This window comes from Sceloporus occidentalis, unplaced genomic scaffold, assembly GCF_023333645.1.
Source record: "Sceloporus occidentalis isolate IW3139 unplaced genomic scaffold, rSceOcc1.0.p SCAF_1, whole genome shotgun sequence".
In the NCBI taxonomy this organism is placed as follows: Eukaryota; Metazoa; Chordata; class Lepidosauria; order Squamata; family Phrynosomatidae; genus Sceloporus; species Sceloporus occidentalis.
This window is the reverse complement of record NW_028316981.1, coordinates 48,748,911-48,775,078: the sequence shown is the minus strand read 5'-3', so window position 1 is coordinate 48,775,078 and position 26,168 is coordinate 48,748,911. Positions and strand designations below refer to the sequence as shown.

At 41.0% G+C, this 26,168-nt stretch overlaps 2 protein-coding genes across 2 annotated transcripts; both read right to left on the bottom strand.

Moving 5' to 3' along the window:
• Positions 1 to 266: 266 nt before the first annotated feature.
• On the bottom strand, positions 267 to 7,034 carry VHL (von Hippel-Lindau tumor suppressor). Its single transcript, XM_089520408.1, has 3 exons — positions 6,738 to 7,034; positions 1,870 to 1,992; positions 267 to 1,391 (listed from the first exon to the last, which is right to left on the bottom strand). Exons 1-3 carry the CDS (start codon positions 6,952 to 6,954, stop codon positions 1,189 to 1,191), a joined length of 543 nt encoding a protein of 180 aa, XP_089376534.1. The 5' UTR covers positions 6,955 to 7,034; the 3' UTR covers positions 267 to 1,188.
• A 2,080-nt stretch (positions 7,035 to 9,114) lies between these two features.
• THUMPD3 (THUMP domain 3 tRNA guanosine methyltransferase) lies at positions 9,115 to 25,903 on the bottom strand. The gene is made up of 10 exons (XM_089520396.1): positions 25,757 to 25,903; positions 22,771 to 23,059; positions 21,398 to 21,475; positions 18,701 to 19,204; positions 15,649 to 15,779; positions 14,212 to 14,281; positions 13,358 to 13,473; positions 13,061 to 13,168; positions 11,367 to 11,490; positions 9,115 to 10,922 (listed from the first exon to the last, which is right to left on the bottom strand). The coding sequence occupies exons 2-10, from the start codon at positions 23,026 to 23,028 to the stop codon at positions 10,791 to 10,793; spliced, it is 1,521 nt and encodes a 506-aa protein (XP_089376522.1). The 5' UTR covers positions 23,029 to 23,059; positions 25,757 to 25,903; the 3' UTR covers positions 9,115 to 10,790.
• Between the last annotated feature and the right edge of the window lie 265 nt (positions 25,904 to 26,168).

Here is a 26,168-nt window from a genome sequence, read left to right as displayed (position 1 = left end):
ATAGTACATACTGATATTGCTAACAACTTCATTTTATAGGTGCTCTTTTATGTGTGTTCAACTGGAATTAAGTTTACAAAACTGAATAGTGAAAATGTGATGAATGACAATTGCAGTCATCCAAAACATAATAACTGCAAACAGATGTATTGATAAATAGGGCAAAAACTGAACACTAAACACCTTTATAGATCAAAGAAAAAATATTTTATAAACCAGTTTTGTAATGCCTCAAGGACTTATAGAGGAATGTAAAATTGAGAAGATTAGAAAAGGCAACAAAAGTTGCTTTTTTTCAAACAACATCTGGTGATACACACTTGCTTGGTCCACCTAAGAAGAGTCAGGATATTATATTCACATTTGTTTCTTTTACTTCCATTGCAGTAGTAAGAGAGGAATGAGAGGAAATTTGTGAACTGCTCATACTCTGCCTATACAGCAGGCTTATCAGGTTATTGTTTTGGATGAAGAGGGGGTAATCAGTGATTCCTCAGAAGCAAACAGCTTTTGACTTTGTTGCCACCATATCATTGTTGTTGTTTTACAGTAAGCCAGACAAAGATAGGTAAAGTATAGCAGAAGTGTACATATTGTGCACACTGGAAGCACCATTTGAAACAACACTGACCTGTAAGAAACCACTGGTGCAAGAAAATACAGATTCATCCAGCTCTCTCTTATTTGAGCTGTATGATTAATAATACATGCTGAGTTACAATTGAAGAATAATTATTTACCCTTTGGTATGAAAATTAACTCACCCAACTTCTAATAACTAAAGGGTGTTTCACAACCAGTTATAATAAAATGATTAAATAAGGGAGGAGCCATATGAAAACAGCTTTCTCAAATGTCATCTTCTACCATATGCAATTGGGAGAAAATTTAATACTTGGTCTAATGTCTGCATAGGTCTAAGGCAAGATTCAGCCAAGTATTTTCAGCTAACATGGTAGCCCCTAATTTCATTGCCACATGGCTACAGTTGTTCTCAAAGAATGATGTAACACAGGCTATATCAGAAGAAGCTGGTGTTCCATACCACTATGAAAGGGTCATGTTCAGTTCATAAAGTACAGTTAATGCTTCTTGTGTGCACCAGTTTATTAAAAAAGTAACTGTTTCAGTTATTCACTTCTATCATGATCTCCACGACTCTTCACATATTCTTCATTTTTATCAGGATTACCATGGCTCTTCATTTCTATTAGGGTCTTCAGTCCTTAACTTTTTACCCCTTTCCAAAGAAAGTCGCTGAAGATCCTTCCTAATGTCTGGATGATCTTCTAGATCTTCATATAGTGATCGAACAATGTCTAATTTCCTGTAGTCTACTGGCTTTACTAAAGTGCGGACAACTTGAAGACATCTTTCTTTCAGAGTGAACACTACGGAAACAGAAAATTTAGCTTGTTAGTGTGCTGGTAAGCATATTGAATACTTAACATGAAAAAAGCTAGCCTGAATACAAAAATGATAGCTGTCTGGGTATGTAACTAGAAAAAGGTATATAGGTTTATTCAGAAACCCATAGACATAAGAGTTAAAAATAACACCAAAAAAAACCTAACAGCTAGTATGAACCACTTCAGATGAACTTATTAACTTATTTAGAGGTAAGATTTATCGACCTGAAAACAATTTAAAGCTAAATAGAAGGGATAATATCTAAAATGCCTGCTGAACAAAAAGAAATGAAAGGACTGTTTACCAATTGTTACATTGCCAGAGTCCACATAATAAGAACATTTTTATCACTAGTCAAATATAATTGCATGCCATTCAGCTGCATGTCATTTTTTATATAATACATAAGGGTAAAAATAGTAATCTCATTTATCTTGGAAAAGGCATTGGCAATTTTACCTGGTAATGTAATATTTGCAAGTATGGGTTGCCCATTTGTATTGCGAGTGGCTACAAACAGTTCTGCCTGGTTGACAAGTAGACTATCGTCTGTCCCAGCATCTCTGAACAACCAGAGGTGTTCTAGAAAACAATCACAAATAGTGTCTCTGAACAACTATTTCAAATGCCACACACACACACACACACACATTGAAGACACACATTTTGGGGAGAAATCTTTCTAACCAATCAAAATGGCAGAAAAAGCATGCAGATAAGTTTACTTTTTTTTTAGCAAAACAAATGAGCAGCTGCATGGCCTTGTTAATGCACAAGGACAGCTGGTAAACCTCACAGCAAGAGTACATATTATCTTCTACTGACTGAACAGTAAGGCGACAGTATCTGCACTGCAGAAATAATCCAGTTTGACATTACTTCAACTGTCATGGCTCAATGCTCTAGAATTTTCAGATTTGTAGTTTCTTTTGGCACCATAGCTCTTTGACAGAGAAAACTAAATGTTTCACAAAATTCCCATAATTCCATAGCATTGAGCCATGTCAGTTAAAATGGTGTCAAACTAGATTCTTTTTGCAGTGCGGCTGCAGCCAAAGTCAGATTTTATATATCAATAATTACACATAAAGGTATCAACATATAACATGACACAATGTACCGTAATTAGCAGCAAAAGATGCCCTTGCAAAGAAATGTATGTCAGTGTGCATGGAAGACTAGCATAGCAAGAGCTAGCGTTGCACAGTGCCTGAGTTGGAAATCCCTGGTTCACATTTCCTCTTTGCCATGTACTCATTAGGGTCTTGAAAATCCTCTTGGCCTCAGTCCCATAATAAATCTATATGGTAGGAGGGAATGATACTGACTTACCTTAGAAGAACCTCATGAGGATTATGACTAGAGCATGAAGGTCTAGTGCCTTTCAGAACTTGAAATTATGATAACTAACACTAAGGGAGTGGCAGTGTGGTGTACTTGGTTTGAGCATCTGACTGTAACTCTGGCTGCAACTCTGGACACCAGGGTTCAATTCCCTGCTCGGCCATGAAACCCACTAGGAAACCTTGGGCAAGTGCTTTCAGCCTCAGGGGAAGGCAATGGCAAACCTCCTCAGAAGAAATCTTGCCAAGAAAATCCCATGATAGGTTTACTTTAGGGGTTTTTATAAGCTGCAAATGACGTGAAGGCATACAACAACAACAACAAAAACAACAACATGCTAGACCAGGGGTAGGCAACCCTTTTGAGCCGGGGGCCGGGTTGCTGTCCCTCAGACAACTGGGGGGCCGAAGCCAAAAAACAAATAATTAAATAATTTTTAAAAAAATAAATAAATAAATATACCGGGGGACAAAATTTTCAAATGGAGGGCACTTTTTACATAAAAAATGGAGGACACGCGAAAAAATTTGCTGATTTTTTTTAAAAAAGTTAAGATAAATGCATGTTTCTGAGGCTTCTATAGACAGTTGCCCCACCATGCCCCTTGCGCGAGACGCCAAAGGCCCCGGCAGCAATCGGCGGCAGGACCGGGCTGGGGCCGGTCCCAAGGCCTCGCCGGGCCACATCTGGCCCGCGGGCCGCAGGTTGCCTACCCCTGTGCTAGACATATAACAGAAAAGGTATCTGTGAAGCTTTGTAGGAAAGAGTGATCCAGGATCTTAAGAATAAATAGACCTGATGAGGAATCTGTTCTCAGGACAAGAGGCTACTGTCAAAACAGAACATGGAGAAACAGAATGGTTCTCAACTGGCAAAGGGATCAGACAAGGTTGTATCCTTTCACTCTATCTGTTCAACTTGTATGCAGTAGATAATATAAGAAAAGCAGGCCTGGACACAGAAGAAGGAGTGACAATAGGAGGAAGGAATATCAACAATCTGGGACCCGGTACATATGGGTCCTCTGTGACGCCCTCGTCACATGCTAGGGTCGCCTGGGGCGGAGCACCCACATACCCCACAAGCCCAGCACGTGACGAGGGCTTAATAATGGCGGCACTCAGTGGTGCCCTTGTTATACTGCCCTTGCGGCGTAAGAAGAACCTGCTTTTCGCGGGTTCTTTTTCCGCTCGAGGGAAGGCATACAGTTTGGCAGCTGTAGCTTCCTTCTGGTGGAAAAACAGGCGCCAGCAGGCTGCCATTTTTCGGCGGTCTGTACTGCGGCTAAGATATGCAGATGACACCATAGTACTGGCAGAAAACTTCAAAGACCTGGAACACCTACTAAGGAAGATCAACGAAGAAAGTGCAAAGGTAGGGCTAATGTTGCACATAAAGAAAACAAAAATAATGACTACCGGGGGACCTTCAAAAGTTCAACCAAGTCAATGAAGAAACAGAAATAGTAAAAGAATTCCTATACCTGGGATCAAACGTTGATAGAAATGGGGACTGAAGTCAGGAAATCAGAAGAAGATTAAGAATGGGACAGCTATGAAAGAACTAAAAAAGATTCTAAAATGCAAAGAAATACAACTGAGCACAGAAGTAGAATCATACAAGCCACTGTATTCCCTAGTACCATGTATGGATGTGAGAGCTGGACAGTTAGGAAAGATGATAAGAAGAGAATCAATTTATTTGAGATGTGGTGCTGGAGAAGAGTGCCGAGGATCCCATGGACAGCCAAAAGGACAAACAAATGCGTCCTGGAGCAGATCATGACGGAAACCTCCCTGGAAGCCAAGATGACCAAACTGGGGCTGTTGTACTTCGCACACATCATGAGAAGGAAGGACTCATTGGAAAAGACAATAATGCTGGGAAAGATGGAGGGCAGTAGGAAGAGAGGAAGGCCACGTGCCAGATGGATGGACTCTATTAAGGAGGTCACGGGTTTTATGGGGTTGCAGGAATTAAGCAGAGCAGTGGGGGACAGAGGGTCTTGGAGATGTCTCATCCATAGGGTCGCCATGAGTTGAGATTGACTTGAGGGCAGTTAACAACCACCTCCTCCCTCATTTAAGTCCTACTCAACCTGGGCCACAGGGCCTGCAGATCTCATAGACTACCTCCAACTGTCTAGGAAACAAGGAGGGTCAGGAAAAGTGGTAGCAAGAACTGTTAGAGGAAGATACTAGATGCTGTACCACGGCTGTCTGCAAATAAGCAGACATATAACCAATTACAGGAAATAAAATTTATAAGGGAAAAAATGGGAATCAAATTTACAGTGAACCAGACTGACATTTGGGAAAGTACATTCCAGCAGAAAATAAATTTAAGTGAAACTAACCATAGATACCAGAAATGGCTTACCACTAAGCAGAAAATCCAACCTTATTAGTACACATATCTGTTACCTCTGAGGAATCAAAATATAGTACTGTCCGAGTAAATCTTGGCTATTAGGAAAAACCCGATTTCTTCACAATACCGTTCTTATCAAGGCAGCTCCTGAGTCAACAATGGAGAATTTTCAAACAACATTTTCTATGCTGTTTCAAGCATCTAATCACACAGATAGATGTGTTTCCTCCACAAAGTAGCTCTATCACATTTCTATTTTATTGCTTTCGCTGCAATCCTGTTAACAAAGCTATTTCAGCTAGCGACAACTATAGAAGGTGGTTTGGGGGGACTATTCCTAGTCCCATGCAGTCACACTGTGAGCTCCTACATTGTGTATCTCAACTCCCCATTTCTGTTTAGTAAGTACACAAATGCACACATTCCTTCACAGGTTTGGATCCATGTGTCATTGGTATGTGCGTGCCATGTGCCTTCAAGTCGTTTCCAATTTATGGTGACCCTAAGGCCATTTATCTACCTGTTAATGTAATCACACATTCAAACCTACACATACTCTTCTTGCACTCCCCCCCCGTCACTCTCGTACTTTCCCACACACACACAGTCTCTCACACATTCACTTACACATTCTCTATCTCTCACACACATACACACTTTCTCACACACAATTGTCTCACACACATACACACCTTAACTTTCTCACACTCATGTACCCTCCCTTACACATGTACACAAAACATCCTCATATTAAATTCTCATACACATAAACACACTCACTCACACATACACTCTCAGTCTCACACATTCACAATTACACAATCACTCACACACATACACACTTTCTCACACCTACATATGCTCACAGTCCCTCACAAATTCACACCTACACATATTCATGCTCTCTCTCTCTCTCTCACACACACACATATTCACTCCCACACTTTCTCACACACTCACACTTTCTCATTGACTCACACACTCTCTCACACACGTTCACTCTCACATATTCCCATACACTCAGTTCTCACACACCACACTTTCTCACTGACACACACACTTCTACACAGACACCTCACTCAGTTGTCACACATACACACGCTCACAGTCCCTCAGATCTACACATCCTCATGCTCTCTTATACACACACATTAACTGTCACACACACACTCACACTTTCTCACTGACACACACACATGCACACTCGTGTGTGTGTGTGTGTGTGTGTGACAAAAACCCTTCTCTCCCGGCAGGCCTTCCCCAATTGATAATGTCCAGAACCAACTGAACCCCCCTCCTTTTATTATTTTTCTTGTTCGTGTTTTGTTTATTAACTTTGTCGTATTGTTGTGTATTTTTAAGCATGTGTTATTGTTTAATTTTATTCTTGGGAGGGAGGTTTGGGCCGGGGTCTTGTTGTTTTTATTGTCGTGTATTGTACAAACTTTGTTGTTACCCGCCTGGATCCCCAAAACGGAAGAGGCGGGATGTAAATAAATGTTATTATTATTATTATGGTTATGGTTATTACTCTTACCCACAGACACAACACACTCAGTTCTCACAGACTGACACCTGCAGACATCCACGCTCTCTGTCTCTCTCTCTCTCACCGCGGTAGCTGTGCATCCTGCGTCCGGTGCCGGGCCTGAGGCTGGGGTAGGGCCGGGGGGCGCCCTCGAAGTCCAGCCAGACGGGGCTGACCACGCGCGGGGTGCGGTTGCAGAAGATGACCTGGCAGGGCTCCCGGCTGTTCACCGACCGCAGCCCCTCCTGCCCCCGCCTCTGCGCAGCCTCCTCCTCCTCTTCCTCTCCGGGCCTCTGCGGCATCCCGAAACAGAACAAGGAGACCTACGCAAGCAGGAGCAGGCCGGCAGCCATTATAGGCACGGGAGGCTCTGCGCATGCGCAGCGGCCATTGTTTGGCCTACCCCGCCTCTTCCTCCGTTGGCGCCTGCGCAGTTCGAGCTTCTCCCTGGTTGAGAGGGAGGGAGGGAGCAGAGACCTTCACTCACCAGAGCGAGCGTTGATTGGCTCAATCGACACAAAACGCGTGCATGGGAAACACCAACAGTGACGTCACCAAGGGGGCGGGGTGACGCCACTGTTCCTCTCAGGCGCCTGTTTTGTATCTCTTCAGAATGCTCCAAAAGGTGGGATAGAAGATATCCAGGTGTTATCTCTATCTGTATCCCGCCCCTCTACCAAGCGCAGCCCGGGCGGCTCACAGAATTAAAATATGTATCTATTCCCAAGCCCTTTAAAATCTTCAAAAGGATGACATCTTAGCCGAGCCTTCACTGTCACGTCGAGGCTGCGTGTGTCGCATTGTCATCTGAAGGGATACTTCTTTAATTCTGCTACAGCCGCCAGCATTGCGTTCAGGGGGATTACGACTCACAGTAACACTAGTGCAAACAAGCACCGCTAAGGACTCTGCAGGGCGGAGTGAGTCCTGGGGGGGGGGGGGCACTGCCAAGGAATGGCAGGCAATGTGGGCAACATTTCAGGGGAACTGACCAGAGCCCTACGAATGTTATCCCCTGCCTAAGAAAACCCTATGAATTTCACAGGGTGGCCCTAAGGGGGGGGGGGGGGACCAGAGGCCCTCCTTTTCCAGGACACAGCCTACATGTCCATCTTTGCCCAGGAGGAGCTTCAAAATGCCCTCCATCTCGAACATGACAAAGCAGCATGGATTGCCATTCCTGTGTTTTAAAGCTTTTATTTGGCACTGTCCTACATTTTATTCTTGCATGTTACATTTGCGGTGCCTAGTTGTCCTCTGCTGCAGTCAGGACCTGTGGTCACCTGAAGCATAAGTTGACAAGAGACCTGAAGGCACATGTGCACCAGAACATGCATTCTTTCATTAGCATCATTAGGCACTTCTGCAACTGCTGATAATGGCCCCTTGTAATGTTTTTAGGACTGATCTGTAAGTAGCAGCTCTGGTGCCTCAACAAACCACCATTCCCAGAATTCCATAGCTTTGAGCCATGGCAGTTAAAGTGCTCTCAAACTAGATTATTTCTGCAGTGCAGATGCCTCAGATGCATTAGCAGTGATTATCTTGCCAAAAAAACCCCATGATGTGTTCACCCCATAAGTTGGAAACAACTTGAAGGCACACAACCACAGCAGCAGCAGCAGCAGCATTTAACTTTAATGTGATAACTTTGTCTGATTTTAACCTAGAAAAGCTGACATACACAAACAAGTGTCTTGTTCAAATCCTTCAAAGGCAAATTCTCCTAGGCGCTCCTTCCACCATCTTCCCATCCAGGCAGCATTCAGAAAGGCCAGAGGTGGCACAGTAGCAGAGAGAGAAGAGAGAGCCAGTGCTTCTTTTAGGTGCTCCCAGGACAGACTAAGCTCTCACTTTTCATCACTCAGAGAAGGGGATGGTTCCTTTCTTGGTAGAATTAAAGTACAGTACAGTTGGCTCTCCACATTTGTGGCTTTGATTTATATGTTCTCTCTAGGTACTCCAGTACAACTCTGCTGGAAGCTGACTAGAGTTGATCTAGAAGACCTAGAGATTACTAGAGAAAACACTCCGTTAGCCATGTGTAGGTCCTCCATTGCAGTTTTAGTCAACTTCTGGCAGATGTTGACCATACAGTTGTGCTGGAGGACTTGGAGATTCCTAGAGAGGTGTTCTCGGGTTAAAAAAATAGTATTTTTTATAGTTTTTGTGGGTTTTTCAGGCTATGTGGCCATGTTCTAGAAGAGTTTCTTCCTGGCATATTTTTTAATGTGCAGTTTCCCCACATTTACAGGGGTCCTGTGCCCCTAACCCCAGTGAATGCTGAGGGCCCGCTGTACTTACATTGACCTGTGGATAATAAGGTGATCCAGGTTTCTGGGGTCAATTTTTTGACTAACATTTCTACACTTTTACATGAGTACATACAGTAATTAAAACACTCCTTGAAAAACAACTGGTATCATTTTATGAACACTACAAATAAGCGCAACAAGAGATAATTATGTTAAAAACCTTTATTACATACAGGTAAAAATTAAACTCAGTACTATAACATACTACTGTGAAACATGAAAACAACCCCCAATGGCAAGTTAATTATAACCTGGGAAGGCAAAAGTGCTTTAAAGACAACTTTTTTACTGCTAATTTGAACAGTGCTGGTGCTTATCTTCTGAAAAAACCTAATTCAGTAGCTTCTCACAGCCACATCCTTCTCCCCATCTTCATTCAATTAAAAAATGCTAGAATATTACAACAGAGAGTTTTGACCTCTATGTTTTTTCTAGACCAATGGACAGTGCATCCAAACCATATATATTCAACTAATTAGGTTCTTTAGCTATTCTTTTCAAACCTCCCAAATCTGACAAGTCATTTTCAGCATTCATATAAACAGTGGATACAATCCATCAATAAACATATTTTGACTACATTTGTATTTGGATTTTGCTCAAAAATCAAGACAGGCTACTGCTCTCCTGCTATTGACTGTACTCTTTATTAGGAAGTGACACTGTTAGCTGCTTGATACTGTTAGAATACGTTCAGTCTGATTCTATCAAGTGTCCAAAAGAAAAGAAGTGCATGTGAAGATAACTACAGCATTTTCAAGTCTTATTTTAAATTATAACCTTGACTATAGTAACTACAAAGACTGATGGCACACATTTTCAGCCCAATGTACAATAACAGTGTACAAGACATATCAAAGTAAACAGTGGAACTGAGGTAGCAGGTGAGAAACCAGACAGCACTATTAAGATCTTAGGCTGTAATCCAGAGCCCATTTATTTATCAAATTATAAACAGATGCAAAACTTTCTAGTATCCCCGTTGCCCAATTTTGGCAATGCTAAAACAACATGAAATGGAGAAGTTCCTCCAATGGCAAAATCTTATCATCAAAGTAACCTTGCCTACATAAAAGATATCCTAAAATGATTAACACTCAAGAAAAACCCTGTCTTCAGGATTCTAAAACAGTAGTTTGAATGTGCCTTTTTGCAACCTGAGGTTATTGTTACAGCATGCTAGCCTTTCCACAAAAGCAGGTAACTAAGGGCTGGAATAGACTGGCATAAAAAAATGGCTTCCTGCCAGCTTGGGGGGGAATGGTGTGCAGATGGCGCATGCCCCCAAGACGCCCGGAAGCCGGCTTCAAGTTGCATGGTTATTAACACTGGGGCTGGCTTCCAGGCGCTCTGGCAGCACGGTGCTTATATGCCGCATGCAACTGGGGCGCCTTAAAGCCAGCTTCCTGCCACGGTAGGGTGGAAAAGCTGGTTTTCTTCCAGATCAAAAAGGAGCAGCTGTTTGACACTCTTTTTTCGGCCAGCAAAAAGATGGATTGGGGTCACGGCGTATGGTCTGTTTCGCCCCTTACTCTGTGAAAATTAAAAATTTATCTGCACTCAAACTGAAATATTTAGTTAGATTCACAGGCACACAGAAGTCACTAGTTTTATGAATAAATTGGTTATATTTTCCTACTTGAGCCCTGAAAGCTCCTTCAAGAGGTTCTAGTTGAATATGACACAAATTATCTTAATCTTCAAGCTTGGCTACTTGCTCAGCTTCACTCAGTAGTTATGACTGGCTGAACTGGAATCTCAGTTGAACATTTTACAAATGGCTTTGAAAAATGGAAGTTTGCCCTAGTATATTGGTCAAGACTTTACCAGTGTGATCTTAAATCATCAGTTTTTTCTGCAGTACGTTTCAGAAGGTAAACAGCAGCATGGAGTCCCCCAACGTTCACCCAGATAGTATGTGATTTTCGCCACAGATGACCCATTTTTGACAAGGCCTGAAATGTAAAAATATTTTCAAGTTACTCTTGTCAGATCTGGTGGATATTACTGATAGCTATTCATGCTCAGTTGGCAAGATAAATGTCAAAACGTTACAGCAGTCACTTGCAGGAACATTTAAAAAAGAAATCAGGAAAAACTAATCATAACAAGAAAAATATTAAAATTACTTCTGATTTTAAAAGAAGAAAACTCTTCAATATCTAGTTTAGAAGCATAATTTTAGAATCCAGAAATATGAAATTACACAGATGAGTAATAAAAATATACAGCAGTGAATGTGTTTAAAATACTACAATTCATGATCCAAAAGAAAGGATGTTTTCTAACTTTCAGTTTAATCTGTATTCGTTCTCAATAACGACTTTAAATCAAATCAGCTCTACTGCCTTTACATGTCAGCCACAAAGAGAAAAAACACCGCAGGTGCTGCTACGTACCTTGGCAAAACATTTTCTGTCTTGAGTGAGTAGCACAGCTCTGCCAGTTCTTGGTCTGCAGATTCGACCCATCTCCAGAAGACATGACGGGTAGAGATCCCAGTTGTTTTTCTTAGATCCTATTCTGTAGTAAAATTAAGAACCAGCAGAAAGTAAATGTAACTTTAAATGACTCTGTATCTAGCACATCATTTGTGCTAGTCCATTTATTTTCATCAATGATATTCCATGAGTTATGGCAATTTAAAATTAGCACAAGAAGCTGCAGGAAATTTAGTTGATAATGGTATTCCCAATCTTTCATGTGTGTCTTAGATAAAGTACAAGAATTATACTAGAGGAGTTATATATATCATATATACCTTCCTATTCATCCTATAACTCCAAGATTGCTTTTGAAGCACAGTACATAGCATATCCATGGGTTTAAGTCATCTGCAATCCATTTCAACCTACTGAAAACAAATCAAAACCTTCAATACTATTTTGCTTCTTGATATTGTAAACAGTAAGTCTATTCTAACCAGCATGCAAATGGAGGTGCATGCACTAAATTACAAAAGACCTCTAGCTTGGATTGTAGTAGTTTATGTAGAATCCTAATCATCTCCAATTTATGAACATTTCAGAAAGTCATTTAGTCCTGAAAAACTGCATCAACAATTTCAAGAAAAGCTTAGAAAAGGAAAACAGATTGAGTGGGGCTTGTAGGATTCAGAATGCAAGGCCTCTCTAGGCTTTCATCACCTCAAATTCCCTAACTTAGCAGATGTATTTAATTCAGCAATTCACTCAGTCTCACTTACAATGAAAATCAACCTTTTTTTCAGATTTTACCTTATGAAGAATATGATCAGAGATGGCCAAATCTTGTGGAATGTGGAATTATGACTTAATTTACCTATTTTGCCAAATAAATATATTAGAATTACTAAATTATGTTTTTGTCCAAAAACATTTTCTAAACCCTGGATTGTCACTTTTCTGTTCAAAATGCCCATCTTTACACAGGCCTGTTACAGACTGCCAAAATAAAGCTGCTTCGGGTCTCTTTGGAGGTATGCTATTTAAATGATGCATGGGTCCTAAGAGTCCGGAGGTCATGCCAAAGCCACACTCCATTCCTAAGCTCTGGAGTGCAGCTTTGGTGCAGCTTCCGGATTCTTAGGATGCATGCTTCATTTAAACAGCATACCTCCAAAGAGACCTGAAGCAGCTTTATTTTGGCCGTCTGTAACAGGCCACAGAATGGTAAAACAGAATTACAGGAAAATCCTTATTGTGAACAAGCTGTATATTCACACATTCACCTGCGCCTATCATCTAAACTCACAAACCTGGCTTGCTGCTCCCAAGCAAAACAATGTTTTGTTCCTCTCTTACGGATCCAGGCTTATTTGGGAAAAACATGTCAATACCCTGGGTAAGGATGCAAACCATTTTTTGTCTGTAAGTTACTAGATCTACTAGAAAAATTAAGACCAAAGTATCTGCTGACAATCAGGAGGGCAAAGATTGAGATCTACAGGCACATTCACAGTTAGCAAAACTTTGAGAGCAATTCTGTAATATAGCTCCATGCTTTAACTTAGCCAGCCATTCATGATAGATTTGGGAGTTCCACTGCACTACCTAAGGCTCCAGGTCCAAAATAAAACAAATGTAAACTGCATATATATTTAATGGATCTTTACCTCTTTCCAAATGGCATATCTGTTACAATGACATCCACAGAGCCAGTCCTCATTGGTAGATTGCAACTATCCCACTGAATGCTATCTATGGGTTTTCCTGCAGATATGCTATCATGAATTCAAAACAAAACAAAAAACAGATCACACAAGAAAATATTTATTATAAAATGTTTTTCAAAACCAACATTCACATAACTGTGAACTCTTAATCATGTTTAAAACATCAGGTTAAACATGAAAACATTATTTAAACAAGTAATTACTGTTATATGTCACTGCTATGTATTTAACTCCTACCTTTCTTTACTTTGAATTTGCTTCAGTAAAGAGGAAATATTATTTGCTGTTCTTTTCACAGCCTGTGGATTGTTATCTCCAGCAATATGATAACAATTAGGCCATTCAGCAGCCCCCTGTTAGTGATAAACACACACACTGAACTTAGCAATAATAACAACCCACCTGAAATTTAATTTTAGAAGATAACAATCATATAATTTTATGATTACAAGGGGAAATTATACTTTATCCACCACCCATAGCACCTCAAGAAATGCCTGGGTGCTAAAGAAAGAAATTAGGGCTCTATACCAAATTGCCCTAGGGCAGTAGCGGCGAACCTATGGCACGCATGCCAGAGGTGGCACTCAGAGCCTTCTTTGTGGGGACGTGCGCCATCACCCCAGCACAGAGTTTGTCAGAGTTCATTACTAGAAAGCCAGAGGGGTGCGGCACTTTGCGATAAATAAGTGGGTTTTGGGTTGCAGTTTGGGCACTCGATCTCTAAAAGGTTTGCCATCACTACCCTAGGGATATGATCAACAGCTGATGGTTAACCTGCTTCTCTACCCAAAAATGAGTAGATTGCCAGAAGCAGTTCCAATTTCTAGAGCTGCACTGAATGGTTATCTCAGCTGCAGAATGGAAGAATGGAGCAGTAAGCCATCTATATAAACACTAGCCTACCTCATTGTATAGACTAGAGACTTCAGGATGTTATGTTCATTTTAGACTTATAAAAGAGTATATATGGTAAGTACAGGCTTAACGCCTACACTGCACAAGCTATTTAATGCTTTGCAAAAACTTTTAAAATGGGGAAGGACTACAGGCAACTTGAAACTGTACACACACACATACACACAGTGTACCTCTATTGGTATAGCACCTGTCCCACACATTGGATCAATTATTATATCAGCTGGCTGAGGATCACATAGCCTGAAAAAAATGGATAAAAAGAAGCTGATGCTAAAAGAAAACATCCATCCTCTGATTTGTGATAAATGCCAAGATAGGATATTACAGTACTATTAAACACTGATGTAGTTAAAGTATAATGCTTTAAAATAATGTAATATACACAACACTATTTTAAAAAACGTTCTCTTTTGGATTATAAGACGAAAATCAAATACAAATACTGTTTTTCAAATACTGAACTGAAATACACTCAGGATATATTTGATCTTTTTCAAAACCAAAACAAAAATGCCTATTTTTAAGTAACTTGAAACCAAATGTAATTAATAGTTAATAAGTATTGCTGTGGTTGTTTATTTAAAAAGAAAGAAAAGAAAGGAACGGAAAGCAAAGGGGAAAAAATTACACACAGAGGGAAGATACATGTAACTGAAACTAGAGCAGATAAAACCCCCTTAGAGCACTTTTTTCAGGATTGGTAAAAACGTGTTTTAAAAACCCCCAAATCCCCCCCTTTTAATAAATATTTTAATGAAAAGTTTTATGCTTATATTAATATTGTGAAACCTTATTTTATATATTAGAAAGCTTGATCAACAATGTCTTAATGCTTTGTGGCAATCCAAGGTTTTTAGGCTTTGATATGGCTGCTAATATAAATAATTATTTGTTAAAAAGTGCTCTTTTAAAGCAAGTTGTTTTGGTTGAACTTATGTTAACTGAAGGATTTGTTTCTCAATGGCATTCCTTGCACTATAAAATAAGATGATTACAAAGAAGCAACTGATAGTGGATAGTGATCTAACAATGAAAAAGTAACAATAAACTGTTGTTATTTTAAAAAAATGAATAATCCATTTAAAATACCAGTAATAGTTTTTAAAAAGTTATTTAATTAAAACCAGCCAATCCTGATTTTTGAATACTGTAATTTAAGGTACTAAGGGGCAAAACAGACTGCCCCAAAGGGGTGGCTTGAAGCTGCCCCTGAGAGAGCAGGGTTGGGGTAACCTGTCTGCCTTTTTGCCTGTCTAAAAGGAAGCGTCAAAATGTTGCTTCTTTTTGAGCTGGCAAAAAGCTTGCTTTTCCCGCCCTGCCTTTACAGTGCTCTGGCGGCGTGTAGTTGCACCGCTGGAGCGCCCTGAAGCCAGCTGGTGTGTGGGCAGCATGAAGCCAGCTTTCAGGTGTCTTGGGGGCATGCGTCATGCATACACCACGGACCCAAGCCGGCTGGAAGCCAGCTTTTTATGCTGGCCTGGCCCAGCCTTAAGGACTGGGGAAATCAGTTTCAAAGCAAAGCTCTGACTTCTCACAAGTCAAACACACTGATGGGATACACTGGCAAACCTTGAAATTGTTTGATTGATTGACAAATCTTCACTTACCTAAGCATACCATAAGCTAAAGTAGATCGTAGAGTTGTGGGCCCAAAATGTGTAATATTTCTTCTATGAAGACTCTCCTCTGTCAAGGCAATTCCCACCACTACTTCATTATTGTGGATGTTGAGAAGAACCTGGAGTAAAATTCCATCATATCTAAAGACTTGAAATAGTAACTGTATATCCCACTACATTTTAATGATGCAAGAGCTACTAACTTTTATCAGAAAATGGACAACATAATTTCTAACATTTTTGCTATCTGGAGACCTAGGGTTCATCTACATTGTAAAAATAATGCATGTTGGTGGCGCTTTAAGTGGTGTAGCTTCATCCTATGGGATGAAGTATTTAGCTTTTTCTGCCAAAGACTGCTGCTGCCTCACAAAACTACACATTTCAGAATCCTGTATGATGGAGACATGGCAGTTAAAGTGGTGTCTGCCTTACAGTGAGTAGACCTCTGACCTCCCTAATATTATCAACACTGGTGGGCAGTGACTTTCCCATTTTTGAAGTAGAACTTCTTCTACTTCTATCTGGAGATACTAGGGAATGAACCTGAGACCAACTGCTTGTAAAGCACATACTGTACTGCTAAGGCATAGTCCTTGAGTTTGTGTCCCATTGAGGGTCAGGCATCTAGTATCTGGAAACCTTGAGATGAGTATAATATTTCTTTGTGAAGTGAGGCTGGGGTGGTGCAGGAAAACAGACAACCTTTTGTGTTTTACATGGAAACAATTTATTAATTTGGGTTATTTTTATTGAACTTAATGTTTATCATGAGAGTAGCACTGGGAGATTCCTGCTCAGCACCATTATCATTTAGCTGTGTTATGCAACAGGGCTCCATCTTGTCTCTCATGGTGTTCATTATCTATACGAAACCACTGGGTGACATCATAAGGAGTTTTGGGGCGGGATGCAATAAGGATGATGATGATATTTAGCTTGACTTCTCCGTATCACTGGAGCTATGCAAGTGCTGGAACTGTGCCTGAATGCTATAATATGCTGGATGAGAGCCAATAAATTGAAGCTGAATCCGAATTAAGAGACATTCTATGGAGTGGTGTGGTTCATGAGTTGGGTAATTGGGTAAGCTAACCGCCCTGGATAGTGTTGTACTCCCACTGAAAGATCAAGCTTTTAGCTTGGGGTTACTACTATATCCATTACTGTCACTAGAGGCTCAAGCAGAACCCGTGGTTCAGAGTGCTTGATACAGAAGCTGTTACAGATAAGTAGATCTATACTGCTCAGTAATTAGGCAATGTACATAAACATGAAATTGACATGATAACTGTCTCATTCGCACTGTAGCAAATTATAAATGCACATACAGTGCACCCGCGCCATGCGCGGACGCATTTTACACGGCTTCCAGCTTACACGGAAGCCGATTGGGGAGAAAACAATGGTGCGTGTGCCCATGGCGCATGCGTGCCGCTCCGCCACATGCACACGCCCCATTATTTCCAATGGGGCTCAAGCATAGGCGGATTTTCCCTTATGCGGGGGGATCCAGAACGGATCCCCTGTGTAAGGAAAGGGCCCATTGTACACATATGTGTGTCCATCAAAGGTCTTCAGTTAGGACTTTAGTAACTACATCAGTCATAGAGAGCACTTGAACTTCAAACAACAATAGCCAAATAAGCTCTCCATCAGTACAACAAAGATTAAGCTACCATGCACATAATCTCCTCAGTGAATGACTGAATAAATAACATCCCATGTAGAGGGGACGATTAAATTGCAGGCAGTTTATCACAATCACATATCTACCTTAAGTGTACATATGGAACCTAATTACTCAGTGGTACAGAGTCTATGCAACTGTAATATCTTGTGTGCTACAATAAGTCAGAGGCTTCACATTTTTTCATGTCAGTGCTTGGTGCCAGTTTAAACTGGCGCTTCAACTAAAGTATTTTTTGGAGAGGGAAAGCCTAGCCATAGTCATCCACACATTGGTAACTTTCCAATTAGACTACTGTAATGTGCTGTATGTGAGCATGTACTTGAAGAAGACTCAAGTTATTGCAAAATGCAGCAGCAAGATTGTTGCCTGGTGCATTATAGACACAACACACAATACCTATCTAAAAAAAAGGGGGGGCACCACTGGCTGCCACCTGGCTTCCCAAGATAATTCAAGGCACAGATGATGACATATAAAGCCCTAAACAGCTTAGGAATTCAACATGATGCAACACATCTAAGGACAGAGGTCTGCAGGAGGGACCCTGCTCTATATCAACAGTGAGGGTTATAAAATATGGGAGAAAATGGGAGATGGGCCTTTTTATCAGTGGCACCCCAACTGTGGAATGACTTCCTATTGGAGGTCTCAATAGTGTAATCATTTCTTTCTTTCTGATGCCAAGTCAAAAAGATGGGTTTTTTTAGCCTTTTAAGCTGACATTACTTTTATGTGTACAGTTTTTGAATTGTACCTTTTACAGGTGTTTTAACTTTTTTTATTTGTTTTAATGTTGTATCCTGTTTAAACTAATTTATTGTTTTAATCTGGAATTTTTTAAAAAATGTTTTAAACTGTTTATACTATTTCATTTGTACGGTCCCCCAAGAGCCCACAATAAAAGGCAAGATAAAAATATTTTAATGAATACACTGGGCCCTTCCCTTATGCCTTATCCCTCTGCATAAGGGGAATTCCACGTATGCTCGAGCCCTGTTCACCATTACTCCTTCCGGGGTGCACCAAGCCTTCTTCCCAGTGTGGCTTTCAGCTGAAAGCCATGTAAGTCGCACCTGCGCATAACGTGGGTGCACTGTACATTAAAATTCCAGTAGCATTTAAAACAATCCCAACCACCTTGCGTTCTAAAGATTTAAGTATACAAATAAATGACATCATGTACATTCTCCACTGCTCTCCATATCTCAGTGAATAAAGTGCACTGCACCTGATATCTAAGTATTGCTGAAACAAGTAATGGCTCAAATCCTGTCATAACTCATTGCTAAATCTTTGCTTGTAAAAGAATATTATTTCTTGCCTGCACTACAATTACTAGTGTTTTACCTCTACATCAAAATTGGTCATATCTGCTTTCCACTGGAAAAAATCTTGTACAGCTCCTCCAAAATCTCTTGCTGCCTCATTTGATTTAAAGCTGTGTTTATCACCAGCTCTGTTGCAAGTCACCCGAAACTTCAAGGTCTCGGCTTCCGTTTCAGACTTCTTACAATCTTCCAATTCATTTCTGTTTTCATCATTGGATGTCAACTCTTCTTTAGGATCAGACTGCTCATCTTCATCAAGTGGTACTTTCTCATCAGCACATTCAGGGTCTTGGAATTCAGGAGACTCAGAAGTATTTTGTACTGGATCATCCATTTCTTCACCATCAGCTCCCTGTTCACATCTGTCTTCCTTTGGCTTCTCCTTCTTTGAATTACCTTGTTGACTGCCTTTCTTCCGTCTTGTTTTTCTTTTCTTAAGACTTGTATTTAACTTCCATACTTCCAAAGCATCAGCCCAAGGCAGTTTCTTAGCTAAGTCCTCTAAATCCTTTAGAGCTTCTTCCTATAATACATCAGGAGAAAGTACCCACAGCTTCTTTTATACAGCCAAGTACTTATTATGTTTTTTAAATTTCAGCTAGAATACATCTGATGCACCTGAATCTGATAAAGTAGACCAAGTCTATGAAAGGCTTGTACTATAAATGTCTTTTTTTTTTCAGTTAGTCTCAAAGGTGATAGAAGATCCATTTGCATACTTTCAGCTAAAATAGTAATTGCTCTAACGCACTGGCACATGATATATTATGGCTACAGTACAGTGAACATTTAGATGCATGAAATGGCTTATTCATATTCACTGAGATTTTTAGACCAACCACTTAACAGTAGTCCTTCACACAAACAACTACTGAAATTTTGTTGAGTTTATAAAACACTCAGGATTGCATGCATGGAAAGATAATCAAATCTCAGAAAACTAAAGGCAAAAGGAAAACTGTACTGGATTTGTTGCACTAGCTGTGCCACTAGATGGTAATATGATCTAATAACTTGCTGGAATATAAAATATTCATATTACTTAGTTGCTGGGAGGTTGCACATGAATGGACATTAATGTGCTAATTACCTCCATTCTGATTCTTGCAAAACACCTTCTACAGGGCTAACCTTGGATAGCATTCAGAAAAGTAAATTGGTACAAAACGTTGCTACTAATTTGCTTGCTGGCACTACTGAACTGAAACATATGAGACCTTATTTGTTCTGCAATGGCGATGTGCTGGTTTCTGCAGGTGCTGGTTTTAACCATTAGAACCATCGTATATCATCCCAGCATGGCATGAATATGATAAACTAGCATCACACAATCCCTACACTGAATATATCCCTATAAAGAATATGAGTGCAACATATGAGAAATCATGAATATGTATAGCTGTTACCTCAGTGTATAATGTGCAGAGGCAGTAAACTTGATGAAATTATAAACTAGGCATAGTTGGCTGTATTATAACACAATTGCAACAGTTTTGCATGCAGAACCCTGCTCCTGGCACCATTACCTGCATTTGTCCCTTCTGCACTGTCTAAAAGTGATATGATGCACGCATAATGCAACTTATACTTTCATCACCAATAGGATTTTGGCCTAAATGGCTTGGGATGTGGGTATCTAACAGACTGCCTTTTAAGAATGCACAGGATGTGCCAGTGTCAGAGGCATTGCCATCAAATTTGTTACCAATGTTTTTTTTCCCCAGTGTAATGTTCATTGCAATATTTTGGATTGTCTTTCCTAAGACAAATCATTAGACACAGACACTATGTGGGTTCAGGAGATAGACTAAAACCTACCTATCTGGCATATAATTTAAACAGTGTTTGTTCGGCTGTAATTTTTTTCGTGCTCTATGTTTTCAGATCGGATGTATCTGGTTAGATAAATTTGTTATTATTTTATTTTCTGATGATTATATTGTTCCTGTTGTTTTGGTTGCATGTTTTTTATTTGTTGTTATATTGTATCAATATTGCATACTGTTAAGTAACGTGAGTTTCATCTGACAAAATGGAAGGAGGCACGACTGGGGGCAGGGAAATGAAAAGACATCATCAGCTGCCATTTGGATTCTCAGTTTTAACTCTTTCCAGTCATGCTAGTTCTTATAAAAGCCTCTATATAATTTTAAGAAGTGGTGCCTAGGTTTGTTCGCTGTCATCTTCCCCCATTAACTTTTGTTGCAGTTTACATAATAAACCTGCAAAGCAGGACCTTGTTTAATCTTTGTACATAACTTAACAAACTTTTGAGCAGTTTACAAATGAAAAGCTTTTCAAACACTACACCAATAAATTATATAGGTTTCATTGTTCCAAGGGAAATCATCATTAAATTATCCCCATTGCATAGCATGTTGAACTCCTAATTTTTCACATCAAAAAACAGACAACTTCTATAAACCAAATGAGGTTTTTTGTCTTTTAAAAATCTTATACTTGGAAACATGGGCCTGTTACAGACTGCCAAAATAATGCTGCTTCGGGTCTCTTTGGAGGTATGCTATTTAAATGATGCATGCATCCTAAGAATCCGGAAGCTGCACTCCAGTGCTTAGGAATGGAGTATGGCTTTGGCGCGACCTCCGGACTCTTAGGACCCATGCATCATTTAAACAGCATACTTCCAAAGAGACCCAAAGCAGCTTTATTTGGGCAGTCTGTAACAGGCCATGGAGTAAAAAATAATGCTTACCTTTGTTTCTTTAAACTCATAATCTTTGAATTCTTGAACAACAACAAACAGGTTGTCAACTGATCGCAACTGGTGAACCTAGATAAAATTAGAGATATTACTGTTTACTGCTGGAGAGGCCTTTTCCAATCCTTATAGCCTAGCCTACTAGTAGTTGTATTTGGCCTGTAGACATGTAGAGAAATACACTTGTTATATTTGAGGAATATACATTTATGTTCTGTTCCTGTATATTTTAAATGCATTTCTTCACCTACTGTTAGAATACCAATGTAAAATGCAATCTTCAGTTTGAAGTGTGATATAGTACTAAAGACTGCAAATCTATTTCCACTGAATCTAGTGTATACACTGAACAAGCATTAAACACAGGGTTGGCATCTGTCCTGGAAAACCTGGAAAATCTCAGACTGAAAAGAGTAAAAATGTCCTGGTTGAAGCAGTAAATCCCAGATTTGTCCTTTGTCACAGGCTGATGGGTAGGTAAAATGTGGCAGTGGCAATAAAACCAGAAACCATGCAAGAAAACTGGGACTGTCAAGAACTTCATCCTAATCTGCAGGCTCCAGTTGCTACTGCACAGGTGTAGCATTGCCACTATATTCTTCCACTCCCTTTCCCCTTCCCCTGACAAGCCTAGAAGGGGAGAAAGGAGACAAACAGAGATGGCCTTGTGTTGTGTGGTAATTGTGTTGGGGGCTTGAGCCAAGGGATAGGCAGCACAATGGAACTTCGATGGCAAGCAGTCTTGAGAGAATAAAGGGAGTCCCTTTATTCTCTAGGGCTGTTTGGAAGCCTCCTTCTCTTCACACAAACTAGAAGGGGGAAGAAATACAGAGCTTTAGCTTGGTACATAATGGTAGAAAAAGTGCAATGATTAATGTGTTTAAATTGCATACTCAGAATGCAAATAATATGCATCACTATAATAACTTGCATAATATGCTAATTTGATGCCTGGATATGAGGGACTGAAATATGGCAACCTTAATTAAACACCTATCTGAACAAATAAGGTTGTACTGTGAAAAACACACAACATTAAAATGGTCTCTTCTTTGTAAAGCAAGGGAATGCAAATACTGGAATTTGGAGTGTAAAACAAAGATGTTGGAGAGAGTGGGAACACTCAAATTTTTTTTTCCCCAATTACAAAAAACATTTGAGTGTTCCCGACTCTCTCCATCTTTCTTTCACGCTCCAAATTCCAGTATTTGTATTCCCTTGTTTCAAAAAGAAGAGACCGTTTCAAAAACTAGACTGCAATCCTGCCCTTTATAACCAATCACAAAGGTAAATGCTGATAACTGCAAGGAGCATTACAGCTTCAAAGAAATATACAAGCATTACTCTAATAATAAAAATAAACAAACCTGTGGAAGGCTGATAGCAGGAATCTCAAAATAGATTTTTCCTCTGTCCTTGCTAATTCTGGACTTTGATCCTAGTTTCTCTTGTACTTCATCTGCTGCAGTCACCTCAAAGCCAGTTGGTACAGTAGCTCCAATAGTGACTATAATATCTCTAGGTTTTGTGTCAGGAATAGCTTCACAGTTATCACTTAATGTTTTACATGCATTATCCAGAGTCACTTCAGACAACATATCACCAACCTCTCCAACTTCAGACATTCTGGCAGCTTATCAAGTTTGTTGACAGAACCTGTGCAAAAGAAAGCACTCTCTAATAAAAACTCCAAACGACTCAAGTAATGTACAATCTTTGAAACAATGGGGCCTAACACCATCTTGTCTTCAACACTACATTTCACATCAAAAGTTGCTTTTAAGAGATATACCTCACCAAGAAGGTAAGAAAACCTCACCATATTTATAAATATATAGTTTTGAGCCATAAAATTTTTGAACTAGTGTTTACTAGTATTATGCACTATCCTAAAATAGCAGGCGCAAGATGAAAGAACTGGGTATGAACCTCAATCTCCCACTCCCCTAGCCAGGGTTGAAGTTCGCAGTGGAGTGCATTTGGTCATATTTGGATCTCCCTTCTCTAGTGGTGCCTGGCTCTCTGGTCTTTCAGCCCCTTCAAACTCCAGACATGCCTGGGCTGTCTTCTTTAATACTGGTGTTGGGCATATCTGCCTCACAACAGTTTCTGAACTGTCCCTTCCTGCCTGGTTTTGCTTCAGCAGAAAAGGTTAGGAAGACAAAAGGACAGGGCAAAGGCTAAAGAAACATGGTTGTTGTTGTTTTTCAGCAGGCAGTTGCCTACTATCCAAACTTCTTCTTCCTGTTAACTGCTTTCGAGCCATGACTCATGGGGACCCTGTGTATGAGAGACCTCTGATCTGCTCAGATCCTGTACATTCATGGCCCTGACCTCTAGAATGATTTTTAGAAAACCCCAAGAAGTTGGCTAAGTCAAGCATAGAAGCATACTGTAATGCAGCGGTTCTCAACCTGTGGGTCACAACCCCTTTGGGGGCCAAACAACCCTTTCACAGGGGTCATCCAAGACCATCAGAAAACACATATTTTAGTTAGTTATGAAGTAACAATGAAAATAATGTTATAGTTGTGGGTCGTGCATTAGGAAGGTTGAGAACCACTGTTGCAATGCATTATAGTACTACCCGAACCTCAAATCCGCTGACCACATTACTGCACTACCCTCTTATAGTGCTGCTATTCCACTTTTAGTGCTCTGGCTGCCTCCTCCTGTTGCATTTTGGGGTTTGTAGTTCATTGAGGCCTAAGAGCTCCCTGGCTGAAGATTCTAAATGCCCCCTCCTTAAACTGCAAATCCCAGAATGCAACAGGAGGAGGCAGCCAGAGCACTAAAAGTGGAATAGCCACACTATAGCCGCACTATAAGAGGTAATTATTTAGGCTTAGCTCTTGTACTCAGGACATAACCAACAAAACTGCCACATCCCATCGCCTGTGTTTTTGCAGAACAGCATTCTTTAAAAGCCACTCTCTAACTGAAGTTGAGCCCCTATCACTAGATGCCCTCAGGAGAAAGTTAGGCCTGTGAAGTCAAAGGCTTTCACTGCTGGCATCCATAGTTTTATGTGGGTTTTTCAGGCTATGTGGCCATGTTCTAGAAGAGTTTGTTCCTGATGTTTCGCCAGCATCTGTGGCTGGCACCTTCAGAGAAGCTGAGTGGGGTATATATACAGTCCTCCCTTCCCTTATGCTGGAGATCCATTCCGGGCCCCTGCATAAGGGGGAAATTGCATATACTCACGCCCCATTGAAAATAATGGGGCACGTGCACATGATGCCGTGGGGTGTATGTTCACTGATAAGATTATCCTGTGGCTTCAGCATATGCTGAAAGCGGCATAAATGAAGCCCTGTATGGCATGGGCTCACTGTATACTGTGTGACCCTGGGCAGGGAGGAGTGATCTCCAAGTTAATCTGTGCATTGCTCTGTTGTTGAATGGCAAGGCCTCTGGGTGGGAGGATGTGCAAAGAGGACCTATGTCTGTTTTATTAGAGGTCTGTTATTATTTTAAGGCAGGTGACATGCTGCTGTTATATTGTTTTAATGTATTTTAAGTGCTTCAATCTTTTAAACTGGATTTCAGTATTGAATTTGCTATAATCACTTTTGCCAAATTTAATTCTATTTTAATATATATTATTTTTGCGCGTCTTTAATCGTACGGCGTTTTTCAATCTTGTGAGCCGCCCTGATGAGTCCCAGCCTCAGGAGAAGGATGGGATCTAAATAAATATAGCAACAACAACAATAACCCATTATCTGCTGGTGAAACATCAGAGGCAGACTCTTCTAGGACAGAGCCACAAAGCCTGAGAGCCCCACAAAAGACTAAAGGTAAGCTGCTGCTGCTGCTGCTGCTGCTTCTCTCCTCAGCAAAAACCAAGTGAACCTTGAGTGAAGGCTAGCCCAAAAGAAAAGCCCCTGTAGTACTAGTACTACTAGTAGTAATAAATGACTGAGGCGGGGACAACATCAATGAAAGACACACACCCCTCAACTCAAAAGGGCAGAGAAACCCTATATGTATTCAGACCACCCACATTTAAAAGTGCCCCATTTAGCTAAAAGGGGATGTAGAAACCCAAACAGTCCTTGTCCATCGGGAAGCCCTCCTTGCCCACAGGGACTCCCTGGGGAATCCTTGCCCATAGGGGAACACAGGAGACCTCTGCTATGCCTCTCTCTCTCTCTCTCTGGGCAAGTGAGGTTTCCTTATGGACCAGGGCTGCCATTGCTTTGAGGACCTGGCGTTTCAAAAGCCTCCTGCACAAACCAGGCGCAAGGATCTGGCCTTCGGTGCCAAGGCAGGCAGGCAGGCAGGCAGGCAGGCGACAACGGAGGGAAGGCACTCCGCCCAGAGAGGCGTGGAGGGCCCTCCTTGCCCTACCTCCCGGCAGCACTCCTTTCGCTTTCAAAGCAGAGGGGCCTCGCCCGGAGCCCTTCCCGCCTGCGCCCAGGAAAAACCGCCGCCGCCGCCGCCGCCTTCCTCCTCCGCCCAGAGCGGTGGCCTTGCGCACGAGGAGCCGCGGGGAAGCTCTTCCGGGGCAACCACTGGAACCCACCAACCAGGCAGCGCTTCCGGCGGAGCGAGCCAATCAGGCGCGCCAGCCTCGCCGCGCGACCTACGCAGGGGCCTCGGCGCGTCAGGCTGTTGCCATGGCAACCGGGGAGGGAGGGGGGAGGGAGGGGGCGCTTGCTTGCCTGCTGGGGCTTCTTTGCTTTTGTTTTGTTTTCCTCTTCCGCCGCTTCCTCCTTTCCTTTTATGCCTTCATAAATAGAAACAGAAATCTCGAGGAGAG